The following is a 13,307-nucleotide window of genomic DNA, read 5'->3' on the forward strand; positions in this document are numbered from 1 at the left end:
CAAATTTCAATAAAGATTATATAAAATGTATGAAATGGATTTTACTTTCACTTTATAAATGAGGGCTTTAAAAGGACAGAGTGATAATCACTAATTTTTATCATCTAGGAATTAGAAATTAGAAACCAAGAAGGAAGTGACCTGATCTCTAATATCATTACATGTTTAAAAATAAGAGACTGGTTTTAAAATAAGAACCGAAAAATTGAAATTATTTTATTTTGCCTCATTTAGTTCCAACTGCCTAAGGCTAGGGTCTATACGAGGTGTGATCAAACAATATGGTGAATATTTAAATAAAAAAAATTATTACAGTAAAAGACACATTGCCATTAATCCTCACTTCGAATGCACTTATCCCATCGTCCTTGCCCCTTTTTGAAGCAGTTCTGGAAGTCCTTTTTCTTGAGTGTCTTTAGATGCGTTGTCGTGGCTGCCTCGAGTCCTGAATCGATTCAAAACGTTTACCTTTCATGGTCATTTTGACTTTGGGGAAGAGCCAGAATTCACACGGTGCTAGATCCAGTGAATAAGGTAGATGAGGACACACTGTAATGTTTGTATTTGACAGAAATTGTCATATACAAGAAGCGATTTGTGACATGGAGCGTTGTCATCATGGAGGATGGTTTACGACACACTTTAAAACACTGCTCTCAACTGTAGCCCACACCCAACTGACTACACTGAACAAGTTGAAACTTGTCACACACTCTTACTAAGGTTCGACACAGCGTGTCCCGTATTGAAGATCGCTGCCTTTCTGTTGGATGGCACTTGGCAACAGCATTCACTGTATTTTTTTATCACATACCTCGTATTAAAAACCTTCCAAAGCTTTTAACAGTAACAGGGAATCTTTCATCATGGCACATACAGCAAGTGATTTTTTTCGTTGGTGGCTGTTCAACTTCCAGTTGATTTCAAGCTTAATAAGAACCAACTGGTATGTGGCTAATATAAAAGCCTGTAAAATTTATAATCAATTGGAAATGTAGTACACAGATGAAGAAAATCATTAGTCCCACCATATTCTATAACATTTCTAAACAGTGTTTAAACTTTAAGATGAATACAGACACACCACAGAGTCAGGATGTATAAATGCTGACAGAAAAATGGGAGGAAGGTGTTACCAGGATCTTTATAGGTTTGGTAACTGTTACAAAAAAAAAAAAAGGGTAAATTTATATGAGTAACTCAGAAAAGCAAGACTAAAATGAAGGAATACATGTTCACTGGCACTTTTAGATAATTTGAAGAGCTGGTAGTGATAATGGTAAAATGGGCTCCTCAAAATGTAGATAGTGGCCCACTGATGGCTGAGTGACTGACTGTCTTGCAGAGAAGCTGTTGTGTTTCCTGTGAATGGTTGGTGGTTGAGATGGTTCAAATATGGTACAAGGTTGCTAGGGGATGTTAGAGTGGTGGTTGTATTTACAAGAAGGATAAATTGACAGTATGAATATTAACTTGTTTCCCTCGATCTTCTGGTGTATCCCCAATTTTCTGAGCATTGGAGTACCCGATTTCAAAGACAAGGACACTGATCCGGATAGCTATTTTTAAATATTGTACAAAAAATAAAATGTCATTTGGAAGCACTGAGGAGTAACCATGAACAGGCATAACCAAAAAAGGGTATTTACCCTTGAAAGACAAACTGTGGAGGCTGAGATTTGCAAGTTTGTAACCTTTTACTTGAAGACAATCTCCAGATTGTTTTGGGTGCAGACTTCCTAATGAGGGGCCAACGGATAGCCCAGAAGTTAGGGCACAGTTCTGGAAAGATGAAAGTTACAGAGGTGGTGAACCCCGCCCCCCATCTGCATATAAAATTGTCCCAAATCCTGACTGACTGAAACTATACAGACACCCTGGTCCCAGGGGAGCAGGGAGTAGTGGCCAGAAGCTTAAAGCACTGAGCAGAGTTTTATGCTGTTGACTACCAATGGGAGGACAGAGTTTGGATGTGATTTCTGCCACGTTGACTGCCCGCTTAAATGAATCTTCACAGGAATACAACAAGATTCAGAATCTCTATCACATTAAAACTATCTAATAAAATATCACTAGATATAGGAAGAAACAGAAAAATGTGACCCACAGTCAATGAAAAAAAAGCACTCAGTAGAACCTCACCCTGAGATGACCTAGATGTGACAGTTACTAGAAAAGGACTTTAAATAAGCTATTGCAAATCTTTTCAAGGGCGTAAGGAAAAATAAATGCATAATGATTGCACAGATAGGACTCTCAACAGAGAAATAAAAACTAGGGATTGAAAAACAAAACGAAAATTCTAGAGCTGAAAGTATAATAGTTAAAATGAAATATTCATTGGATAGCTTTAAAAGCAGATTGGATATGGCATTAGGAGGAGTCAGTGAACCTAAAGATGAATCAATAAAAATTACATAATCTGAAGAACAGAGAATGTAGCCTGAAGAAAATGATTAGAACCTTAAGGACGTAGGGTACAATAACAAAGTCAGTATATGTGATATCAAGTCAACCGTTTATACGCAGTTAACCTTTGTTATAAAAGAAATTTTTTTTCATATTTGACAAATCACGTTTTCTTTGTATGCCAAATACATATATCATCTGTTTGTAATTCAGACACTTATAAAAGAATGCAAGTAATGATAAATGGGGCTAAAGTTTTATTTTGATTTGTCCTGCTTTGTAGTTTTTTGATGTCTTTAAAAATAGTTCCAAAATTGTCAAGACATGATCACTCTAATTAGAAGTAAAGGGAAATAAAGGATTAAATTCAAGGAACATGTTTGTCATTAACAGGGATCCAGAAATGGGAGAGCTAGTTCATTGAAGATATATCCTTAGATCTTACTCTACAGAAATTTGTTTCACTTTATATGTCTACCTCTCCTTTACTCACTTATCCTGAGCCTGCAGAACTGTCAGATCATCTGATACCTTCAATCCAGTAAAGGGGTACGGATGCTGAGCTAGAGCCATCGGTTATGTCTGTCCTTTCCTAGTTTTCTAGTAGTTTTACTTTAAAGAGAACTACTAAGTGTGGACTACTTTTTATCCACTTGGAAATCCCATTTTTTTCTTCGCCTGTCTTTCAGACGTAGATGTGAGTCATTATAGGCAGAGAAAGAAGTCGAGTATAATGGTTATGTGCAGTGCTGTGACATTGTCTGGAAGCGTGAGCCTGTTATCATCAGTTAAGGATCCCCGGGTTGGCTTTGTACCTCTCTGTACCTCAGTTTCTGCATCTTATAGATGAAGATACTGTCTACCTCAGAGCCATCTGAGAGTCAAGTGAAATCCTGCATGTATTGTGCTTTGCACAAAGTAGTCATTCAGTAACACTGACTTTTATATTTTAGGGAACCATTCTCACTTATATCTCTACTAATTTTTCTAGTACTTAATTGAGAATCGACTGTAACTTTAAATATGAACCTAAAGAAAAATCCCTCTCTCTTTGGAAATTATGGGCCAATTGAAGTCATTCTTTGAAGCACAGGGAACGAGTATAGGCAAGGAGACATTTTAGAAGGTGTAGTTCAGTTTATTTTGCCAATGACAGACACAGTTCCTGTTCTTGTATAGGCAGTGAGGGAAGGGAGAATATTAATGTAATCTCACCTTCCTATATATTTCACAGTGAATAAGGGAAAATGTAAAGGCGATTGTTAATAAAAATCACAATTTAACTTATATGGTAGTTCTAGATTTGATATGCAAAAAAAAGAAGCACACTTCTGAGTTAAAAGAACAGGGTTATGTGTTTATTTTTTTAATCTACTTTTGAATTTGCAGGGCCTAACAGAATCATATTTTCTTTTTCTTAAAAAACGTTTGCAGGCAACTAGGATAGGGTGATATAAAGAACATATAGCAGAAACAAACTTCCCTACTCAAATGAATAGCATTCCGAACTCTTTATAAGTTGTGAATCATTTATTGGGAATAGAAATAGCTCATAATCTATTGTAATGCCTACATCAGTTTAATTCTGTTTCTTCAAAATATGTCCGTTCTTCTTTATTCAAAAGACTAACAGACTGTAACCTTGTAGGTTCAGGATAAATTCCGACTAGACCTGTCCGATGAAGAGGCGGTGCATTACATGCAGAGTCTGATTGATGAAAGTGTCCATGCTCTGTTTGCTGCTGTGGTGGAACAGATTCACAAGTTCGCCCAGGTCAGTGCCTTTATCGCAGCTTCTCCACGTTCCCCAGAATCCTTGCAGAGCTATACTTTTCTCCTGCCAACTGGTATCTTTTCTGTTTTTTTCGGTCAAGCCTTTTTAAACATCTCACCAGCCAGCTGATCTGAATATGTTCCATGCACGATTAAGTCTAAAACATCCCACTGGAATTTTCTTATTTCACTGGGATGTGAAATTGTGTAGTAAATTGGGAGCTCACGTCAACCCTGGTGTATCCATTCTTTGTAGTCAGTGGTGATTATAAAGCCTTCTTGAGAGTGACTTGGGGTCTAGCAGAGGCTTTGGTAAGTGAAACTTCAACACTTGTTGGGTTTTAGGGAATGGTGACTTGCTGGGAAAGGAGTTTGGAAGCTGAGAAAAGCAGTGCGCACCACACACTGAGACAGTCTATCCGTAAACTGACTGTTAGCAGAATCTTCCATACAAATGTCTCAGGGAAGACCTTTTCACACTAGCCAATGTTGATAAACCTCAGATTTAAAACCTATATTAATTATGAATTTCGTAATGAGAATGATTATAAAAAAGGTTAGCAAACGGGAAAATTAGGCCACATTCCTCTCCCATACCTTCCCACGCCTGTCAGGAATGCCTTCCTGACTTTACACATTCAGTTAATAATACTGTTACTAATTACCCAAGGTCAAAGCCTGTCTGCTTGGACTTCTCCCTCAGCCAGTATCCACTATGTCATCAAGCCTCGTCAGTTTCTTGAACCATTTCTGTAATGATCCTTTCCTGTCATTTTCTGACTACTAACATTTTAATCTATAGACAGTCCCCGGTTTATGAGCATTTGACATAAGATTTTTCAACTTTTTGATGGTGTGAAAGTCACACACATTCAGTAGAAACCGTACGTTGAATTTTGAATTTTGATCTTCCCCTGGGCTCACAGTATTCTCACCATGCGGCGGTCTAGCTGGAGCTGCAGCTGCACTGCATGGCAGCTGGCTTCCCCAGTGGGATGGGAGGGGGAGAGCAGCAGTGCTCTTAAAACAAGTCACAAGGGCAGGCCAGACTCACAGGAGGAAGAAACACATTCTGCCTCTTGCTGGGAGGCGAGGAACGCAGAGAGCAGGGGACTTAGGTGTGTCACCTTTGAAGACTTAACTGCCACTCACCTAATACCGTGCCTTCCCGAAAATAAGACGTAGCCGGACAATCAGCTCAAATGCGTCTTTTGGAGCAAAAATTAATATAAGACCCGGTCTTATTTTACTATAATGTAAGACCCGGTTTTTATAATATAATATAATACTGTACAATATAATACAATACCATACAATACAACACAATATACCGGGTCTTAATATTAAATTTTTGCTCCAAAAGACACATTCCAGCTAGGTCTTATTTTCGGGGAAACACAGTAAGACACAGAAATCCTGGATAATTTATTATTTAAAATTACTTTGGCCGCGGTTGCAGATTTTTTTGGACTAGGATATATTCTTGATAAGAAAATAGTGTAGAAAAACAAGTCAATAACGTGATGAATAGAAAAGTCCAGAGCAAATACCTGGGCGACTCCAGCCAGTTCAGGACAGCAGCACCATCCTCCCAGACTGGTCAGAGTGCGGGCTCAACGCGGCTAGGGTATTTACGCAGGTAAGTTTTATAGATCATATCTCAGCTCTCTAGTTTATAATGACTGACACATTATTTGGGATAATACCTGGGACAGTAGCTTCATTTTATTTGAAGTTTGTACTTCATATAGTGCTTCCCCATTTCTTGGTATCCTGTAATTCTAACTGTAACCATCAAAGGGAGTTTGAGCATTATCATCTTTTATGGATGAGGAGACTGAGGTGGTTTCCTAGCTTACTGAGCAGATGTTCTTCACCAGAATCCCAAATTCACTATCCTAAGAAATTAACTTGAAAATGCTTCCTTAAGTATGTCACCTGTGCCCATAAATTGTGCCACTGAAACAATATCAAAATAGGAATAAGGTGGTTAAATTTCATTGGAACTTGCTAGGCATTGAAGGGCACAGGAGATGCTAAAGAAAGTATTCGTTTCCCATAAGTCTAGTCAAATTACAGAAGCATACCTGGTTCTTAACTAATCTCTAAAGTTGATTTTTTTTCTGAAACTCAGATTTCTATATATATTTACTTAGTATTGATACTAATACGTCACATGCACACTCAGCTTCTGATAACAGACATCTTTTATTTTGCCACTCATAGCATTTATTATAAGGGTGCCTATTGGTAATTGACTTATGCTAATTTTAGTGCATTCCTAGTAATCACTATGGATTGTAGAACCCAGTTTTTTTTTTAAAAGTGGAGGTTGACTGATCCAAATGTTAAGAAAAGTTATAGTGTGTCAGCATAAAAGAACTGATATTCTAAAAGAAGACAAAATCTGTCAGATCCAACTATGATGTTAAAATGCTAATTTTTTTAAAATTTTCTTCCATCATGCCATTTCCTAGGAAGTATAGAGATTAAACACTGCAATATTTGTTGCTTAGCAACACTTACGTATTAGTGCTACAAATTTTCCATTGAAAAACCCTTTAATTTGGGTCTCTGTCTTTGAAATTACATCAGCGGAACTCTTCTCTCTGCTGAAGTGATCTTTAAAGGGGTTTCTAGTCTTACCTGTACAAAAAAGGTAAAGATCACTCTGTTTGGGTCACCAACTGGTCTAAAACTAGAACTTTCAGTGGTAATCTCTCACACTGCAGCCCATTTCTTCCCTTTTTCTTTCTTCTTTTTTTCTAACCTGCCTGTTTCTCTTTTCACTGATTGATGGTAGAAGTGTGGAGAATGGGGTGTGGTTTCCATTAATCTTAATACTTATTAAATCACTTTAACTGAACCTTGGTAGAGTAACTGATGTTAAAGATGTATTTTTTGCAGATTGAGTGTAAAAAAATAAGAACAGATTGGGTATAGAAAGTGAACCTGAGTTCCAGCTCAAGGAACTAACTATACATCACTGCTGTCCGTTTGGCAACAATCCCTCCTTAGCCCTTATGGTGTTCAAAGAGGAAAAGCCCAGGTCCAGGCAGAGGGCACGTGAATGTGTAGTCATATCTTATGTGCCTTTAACTGAAGAAAATTTAACTATATGTACTTGGGAGCAGGGGGTGGGAGATGGATTAAAAAAAAAAAAAAACAATGAAAGAAGGAAAATGGTGTGGTTATATTCTGCCTGACATTTCCCCTGAAGAGCATATGTCCTCTAATAAATGTCGCTCTCTCAGGAGTGTTTCTGATCCCAAGTGCCTCCTGTGACATGACATCTTAACCATGTTAAATGTGACTCCAGTATTGCCGGCTCATGTTGTTTTGTGCAACATGGCCTCTCAAGTGCAAGCCTTCTTCCCCATCGGCTGCTCAAACAAAGAAACGGGTTTTTTCTGTTGTTTTGTTTTTTGTTTTTGCATCAGTACTGTACTAGGGGGAAAACATCCCGTTGTGGACTTTTTAAGAGATGTCTGTGTCTAACATGTTGCTTTCTGAAGGGCTTTTCTTGGGTAATTTTGTTTATTTATATTCCTGTTTTACCTTTATGTGCTGACCTAAACCCAGTGTAAATGTTTCCACTGTAACTGCACTATTCTCTCATCTACTTGGAGAAGGCGTCGATGCAAACGGTGCCCTGAGGAGAAGAGAATAGAGCATCATTTCCAAGCTTATATTATATGGACCTTATTTTACCATTAGGAATAAAGAACAGCAATGTAAACTGTTTCGTTGAATAAAACACAAAGTATTGAATTCTATGGCCAAATAGAAATTCTTCTCTAAATCAAATGGGTTTTTTTGTGTGTGTTGTTTTTAATTTAGTAAATGATTTTCTGAAGAATCAGATGATTCCCAGACCAGTGGCTTAAATAATAACATAATACCAGTGTATCATACAAACCTATTTTGTATCATTTTGTGTCCCAGATCTATCCCTAATTTATTCCAAGTATCCTGGGAGGAATATGAACAAAAACAGAAACAACAGTAATAGCAATAATAACAGCCTCTTGAGCACATAAATGCTCCAGGAATCATGTAAAGTGCTTTCTCTGCATCATCTCTTTTAATCCTCACACCTGCGAAGTAGGTGTGTCACCAGAGCTGTTTTACAGATGGGAAAACTGGGGCTTAGATAGATTAAATAACTTGCCCAAGGTCTCAAGGTTAATAGGTGACAAAATCCAGATTCAGACCCAAACCGTGAGTTGTAGAAATAGACAATAGTTTCTAAACAATGTTTTTCTCAGTGTACATCTAAGCTTTATTAGATAGGAATACATTTTGTCGTGACTAGCTAGTTGTTGAAAATACATTTGTAAATTTCAAAATAAAAAATGACCTTTAATCTTTTCTCTCCTAAGTCACCCATCTGACTACCAAAAGATAAAAATCAGCTGTGCAAACAGCCAATAGTATGATACCAAAAGGAGGCATTGGGAACAGTTAATCCGAGATAAATATGGGATAACATGTATTGTGCACATTGGCCAAAAGCCAGGCTTGAATTTTGTTGACCTACATGTGCCCTTGTTTCATTGCAGCCAGCACTGCTACACAACTGCTCATCAAAACCCATAATGTATAAAAACATAATACAGGCACTTGCTACATTACAAATGTCTTCAGGTCTTAAGATCAGTTAATTATTGTAATAGCAACAGTCAGCAGAATGTCCCATAATTTTCAACTAAAATGTGCTGCAGTTTATTTTTCATTCATATAAGTTTAATTTTATTAACTTCTCTAAGGAACGTTTTCAAACGCTTGAATGTAATCCATGGTAAGATTTCCCTGTTTACTTCAATAACTTTTTTATACAGTTAGTTGTTACACTGTTGTTTTCCTGCTCCTCTGTGTTACATCAAACCCCTTTATATAAATTCTTCCAATGTCCAGGGTGGTCACTAATTGAGACTGGCTCTGCTACACAGTTATGACATTTTTTTTTTCAACAGACATAGACACTTTGAAGTATTTAGGAGATGTATCAGAGACCTTCTGTTCACTAAGAGCGTTTTTCTCACACATACAAAGGTACATACACACATTTGCAGTTTTTAATTGTTTCAGGATATTTAGAATTCCTAACATGTCAGTGAGGACCCTTCACAATTTGACTTTAGCCTGAATTTTCTTTTCCATTTTTTTAAAAATTTATATTGGGGAACAGTGTGTTTTTCCAGGACCCATCAGCTCCATGTCAAGTTGTCGTTTTTTCAATCTAGTTGTGGAGGGCGCAGCTCACTCACTGACCCATGTGGGAATCGAACCATCAATCTTGGTGTTATGAGCACTGCACTCTAACCACTGAGCAAACTGGCTGCCCTTAACTTGCATTTTTAATTTTTATCTTCCACCAGCCTTGACAAAGAACCTTTTCTGTGTAGCTCTAATGAGCTACCCCCATGACAGTTCCTCCTGCCCATTAACCCGTCACTGTTCCTCCTCACCACTCAGTACACCGTTGTTCTTTGCCTACAGTGAGTTCCCCACTCATTTGCCCAACTGTGTGTGTGTGTTTGTGTGGTACTACTCTTTCTATATATAAACATTTCGTCTTAAGTAACCTGGGGTCTCTCACAGAACCTAAACAGTTCCTGGCACGTAGTAGGCACCGATTAAATGTGTGCGTTGTGCTAAAGACCGTTTGAAAAGTTTACTTTTACTTTCTCTGATATTGCCTTTAAGAAAGCATTGAAACAGCTTCTTAATGACATTCCTTTTATTAGCATTAAAAGTAAATCTTGCCATATTCTTTCTAGAATTGCCACTTTAAATTAAAATCAGTCAGCATCTTTCACATTTCTACACATATGCACACATGTGCGCACACACAAACATTTGTTAGTGAGGGTTTTTCCATCATGAAACAGGTTGGTTACACATAAATGGCATTCTCAATCCCTCCAAGATAAAGCCGGTATGTATGTTATTGAACAGGAGGGCATTTGCGATGTGCATTCACTCAGTGTATGTTTACCCAAATAAAATGATGAGAGTTGTCTGTACTGAGAGACTGACAGCAGCCGTACATGTTAAAGACAACCATTAACTATTACTGATTATTTTTGCTAACTAAATAGTCCTCAAAAGTAATAGGTAGCCTTCCTTCAATTTCAGTGAATGCTAAATTCCAGAGAAAATAAGAGAGGGCAGTATCATAGATAACTTCTTTATAAGCCTTATATGAGATAATGTGGTAAGGGTGCCCAGCACAAAATAGGTGCTGAAAATGTTGATTTATTTCATTTCTACTTGATATTTTAACAATGAACACTGTTAACGTGTTGGCCCCAAGACAACCCTTGACTGGGCCTGTCTTACTCTTTCAGGACTACTGCCTTTGATTTTGTTTGACACCATTTCTGGAATGAAGTGGTTATGGAATAATGTGGTTTGTGGAATGAAGTAGTTGTGGAAGGGCTCTTTGGAATAAACTACGGTTTTCACAGTCTCTCTAAAAATGTTGCACCGATAAAAAATTTTTTTTTAAAAAAGGGGGTGGTGCGGCCGGTTAGCTGAGTTGGTTAGAGCCAGGTGCTCTTAACAACAAGGTTGCCGGTTTGATCCCTACGTGGGCCACTGTGAGGTGTGCCCTCCACAACTAGATTGAAACAATGACTTGCTGGGAGTTGATGGGTCCTGGAAAAACACTCTTAAAAAAAAAAAAATGTTGCCCCAAGATATGTGTACATGTCTCAAAATATTGTCTGTCATTGCAGAATTCATTGGGGTTTTTGCCTTCTTAGTGCTAGATGTGCTACCATGTAATAATAATGAGTGATCTTGAGCTTACAGTCAGCAAACATTCCTTTCCTACAATATTTTCTCATGCAAACTGATGTTTAAGCCAAGTCTCAGGAATTTTGCACATTTTGGTCAATTGAAATCTTCTTCATGGCATTTAGTAAAGTAATTATTTCACTTTTTTTTTAATGGGTGTCTTTTTGTAAAGGCCTGGAACTAGCTAATTTTTTTTCTATTAAAGAATTATGTGTTTATCTCTTTCTAAGCATTGTTTTAAAACTATAGATTATTGTTTATCTCTCTTCGTGAACAGTGAAGCTAATTATTTTCTATTTGTTTATTTATTGTTCATTTTTGTAGTACTGGAGAAAATGAAACTGGGTTGACCTATCAAGATGCTTGGCTTGTAAGAAAACTACTTTAGATGCCATCTGTGTAGAATGAAGACTTGAGAGTAACAAGCAAAAAAGAGAACATTTTAATCTCCAAGATACCATCTACCCTAATTGTTACACGGTGGCTGAATTAAGTTTCTATGGATGTCATTGCTTAAATATGGTCTTGAAGAGTTTGTTTTGAAATATTGTATATATTTATTTTCAAATGTACAGATTGCTAATAAACTTAAGAAGTGAGAAGCTTGTTCCAGGATCATGTACGTATGAGAGTTCTGGAGGAATTTTATGTTGAAATAGTAAAACACTGTAGTCTTTGAGTTTGAAACATTCTGTTTTCCCTCATCTCTTCACATCTGGAAAGCAGTTAATTATATGAATTTGGGTTAATTGTCTCAGTTCTGAAAAGGTCTTCCTTTGTTTTTTCTACCCCCGCCTACCCCCCCCCCCCAGTATTTGTTTTGGCCTGATTTACAATACTTAAAGATTTACATGGTATATCACTCTTTCTTTTACAGTTCAAGAATTGTATATATTTCAAATAAAACATTCATTTTCTCTTATAAATATTGTTTTGTTTTGAAACCTATAGTTCACAGTTCTTTTAAGTTGTAAATACATAAAGCAGGACATGAAAATGCAGCCATATTTGGATAACTGGACAAATAGAAATACAAGAACAGCTTTTGGGATTGAGCCTGAGATATTTTTACATGTACGTGTTAAGCATAGATTGTCTTTCTGAAATAAAATTTTTTTGATGCAAAAGTAGTTTTCAAATTCCTTTAGACCTGTTAATGTAATGTATCCACTCTGATTTAAGCAAAGTTATGTTTTTGTCTTTTAAGACTACAATTCCTACTAACCCATCTAGCTTTTTTGCCTCATGCAACTTTGGGAAAAAAGGAATGCACACAAATGAGGAAAGCAACACAATAATAATCTTTCCAAATTAGTATGTTGCATAGTCATGTGACTTTGGTTTGTAAGAAAAAGAATATCTCATTCTTTTGGTGCCGAATACATATTAATTATCAAATGTCAGAAAAGATTAAGAAGGTTAACTTAAGGCAGTTTCAGAGACTACCATTAATTGTGATGTTTGTCACCAAATTCTTATCTGTGAGTGTGCCTCTTTAGAGTGGAGTTACCAGCTAGAAAGGAAGCATACAAGCAGGAGACATCCTAGAGGCATATGGAATGTGATTTGTATAAAACACGTAATGCAGATTAGAAAAATGGTAAAGATGCAAAGACCTTTGTAAATCTTCCTAAGAGAGTTTATGCCCAAACTAATGGGCAAGCTCCATTCTCTATCTTGCTTTTTCTTTGCTTCACATATTTACATCATTTTTTGTTCCCTAGAAACTTTTAGTCTATTCTCTATCTTTCAGTCCTATGTCTGTTGGCATGTCTTCCAAAAAGTTTTCTCAAAACAACCCTGTTGAAAGGGACCTCTCCAACCTTCTGAACTATAATTATAGCTTTTTAATTGGAATTTAGTAAAGTGGGACATTTTTGTTATACTTGCATCTGCTATAGAAGTTGCCAGACTTATTTTGTAAAGAGCCAAGATGGTAAGTTATCTTCAGCTTTGGGAAGCATATCGTCTTGGTCACAACAACTCAACTCTGCTGTATTAGTAACAAAAGCAACTATCGACAACTTGTAAATAAATGGTGTGGCCATATTTGACCTTCAGACCATCGTTTGCTGATCCCTGTTTGAATGACTGTAAGGCAAAACTATCATCTTTATAAACTCCACACTTTGCATAGATAGTAGCATGTTTATAGTGGATCTCTGTAAGTAATTTTTGGACTAACGTGAAATCTCCAAAGGTAAACAATGACAACTAGTGAGGAGGGTTGACTGTGAGTAACCTTTTATTTAGTGCAAGTTAATAAGAATTACAAGGGAGATGAAGCTTTCTGGGAAGGAAGACAGGTACTGACTGAGGGT

The 13,307-nt window shown here is 36.9% G+C and overlaps 1 protein-coding gene across 1 annotated transcript in view; it reads left to right on the forward strand.

Moving 5' to 3' along the window:
- Nucleotides 1-12,104, forward strand: part of PIK3C3 (phosphatidylinositol 3-kinase catalytic subunit type 3) — a 131,460-nt gene extending 119,356 nt beyond the window's left edge. The window contains exons 24-25 of the mRNA XM_033087657.1: nt 4,058-4,183; nt 11,311-12,104. Coding sequence (XP_032943548.1) covers nt 4,058-4,183; nt 11,311-11,325 — 141 coding nt within the window. The 3' untranslated portion in view covers nt 11,326-12,104. The remainder of the gene's footprint in view (nt 1-4,057; nt 4,184-11,310) is intronic.
- The last annotated feature ends 1,203 nt before the right edge of the window (nt 12,105-13,307 follow it).

This window comes from Rhinolophus ferrumequinum, chromosome 19, assembly GCF_004115265.2.
Source record: "Rhinolophus ferrumequinum isolate MPI-CBG mRhiFer1 chromosome 19, mRhiFer1_v1.p, whole genome shotgun sequence".
Taxonomy (NCBI): domain Eukaryota; kingdom Metazoa; phylum Chordata; class Mammalia; order Chiroptera; family Rhinolophidae; genus Rhinolophus; species Rhinolophus ferrumequinum.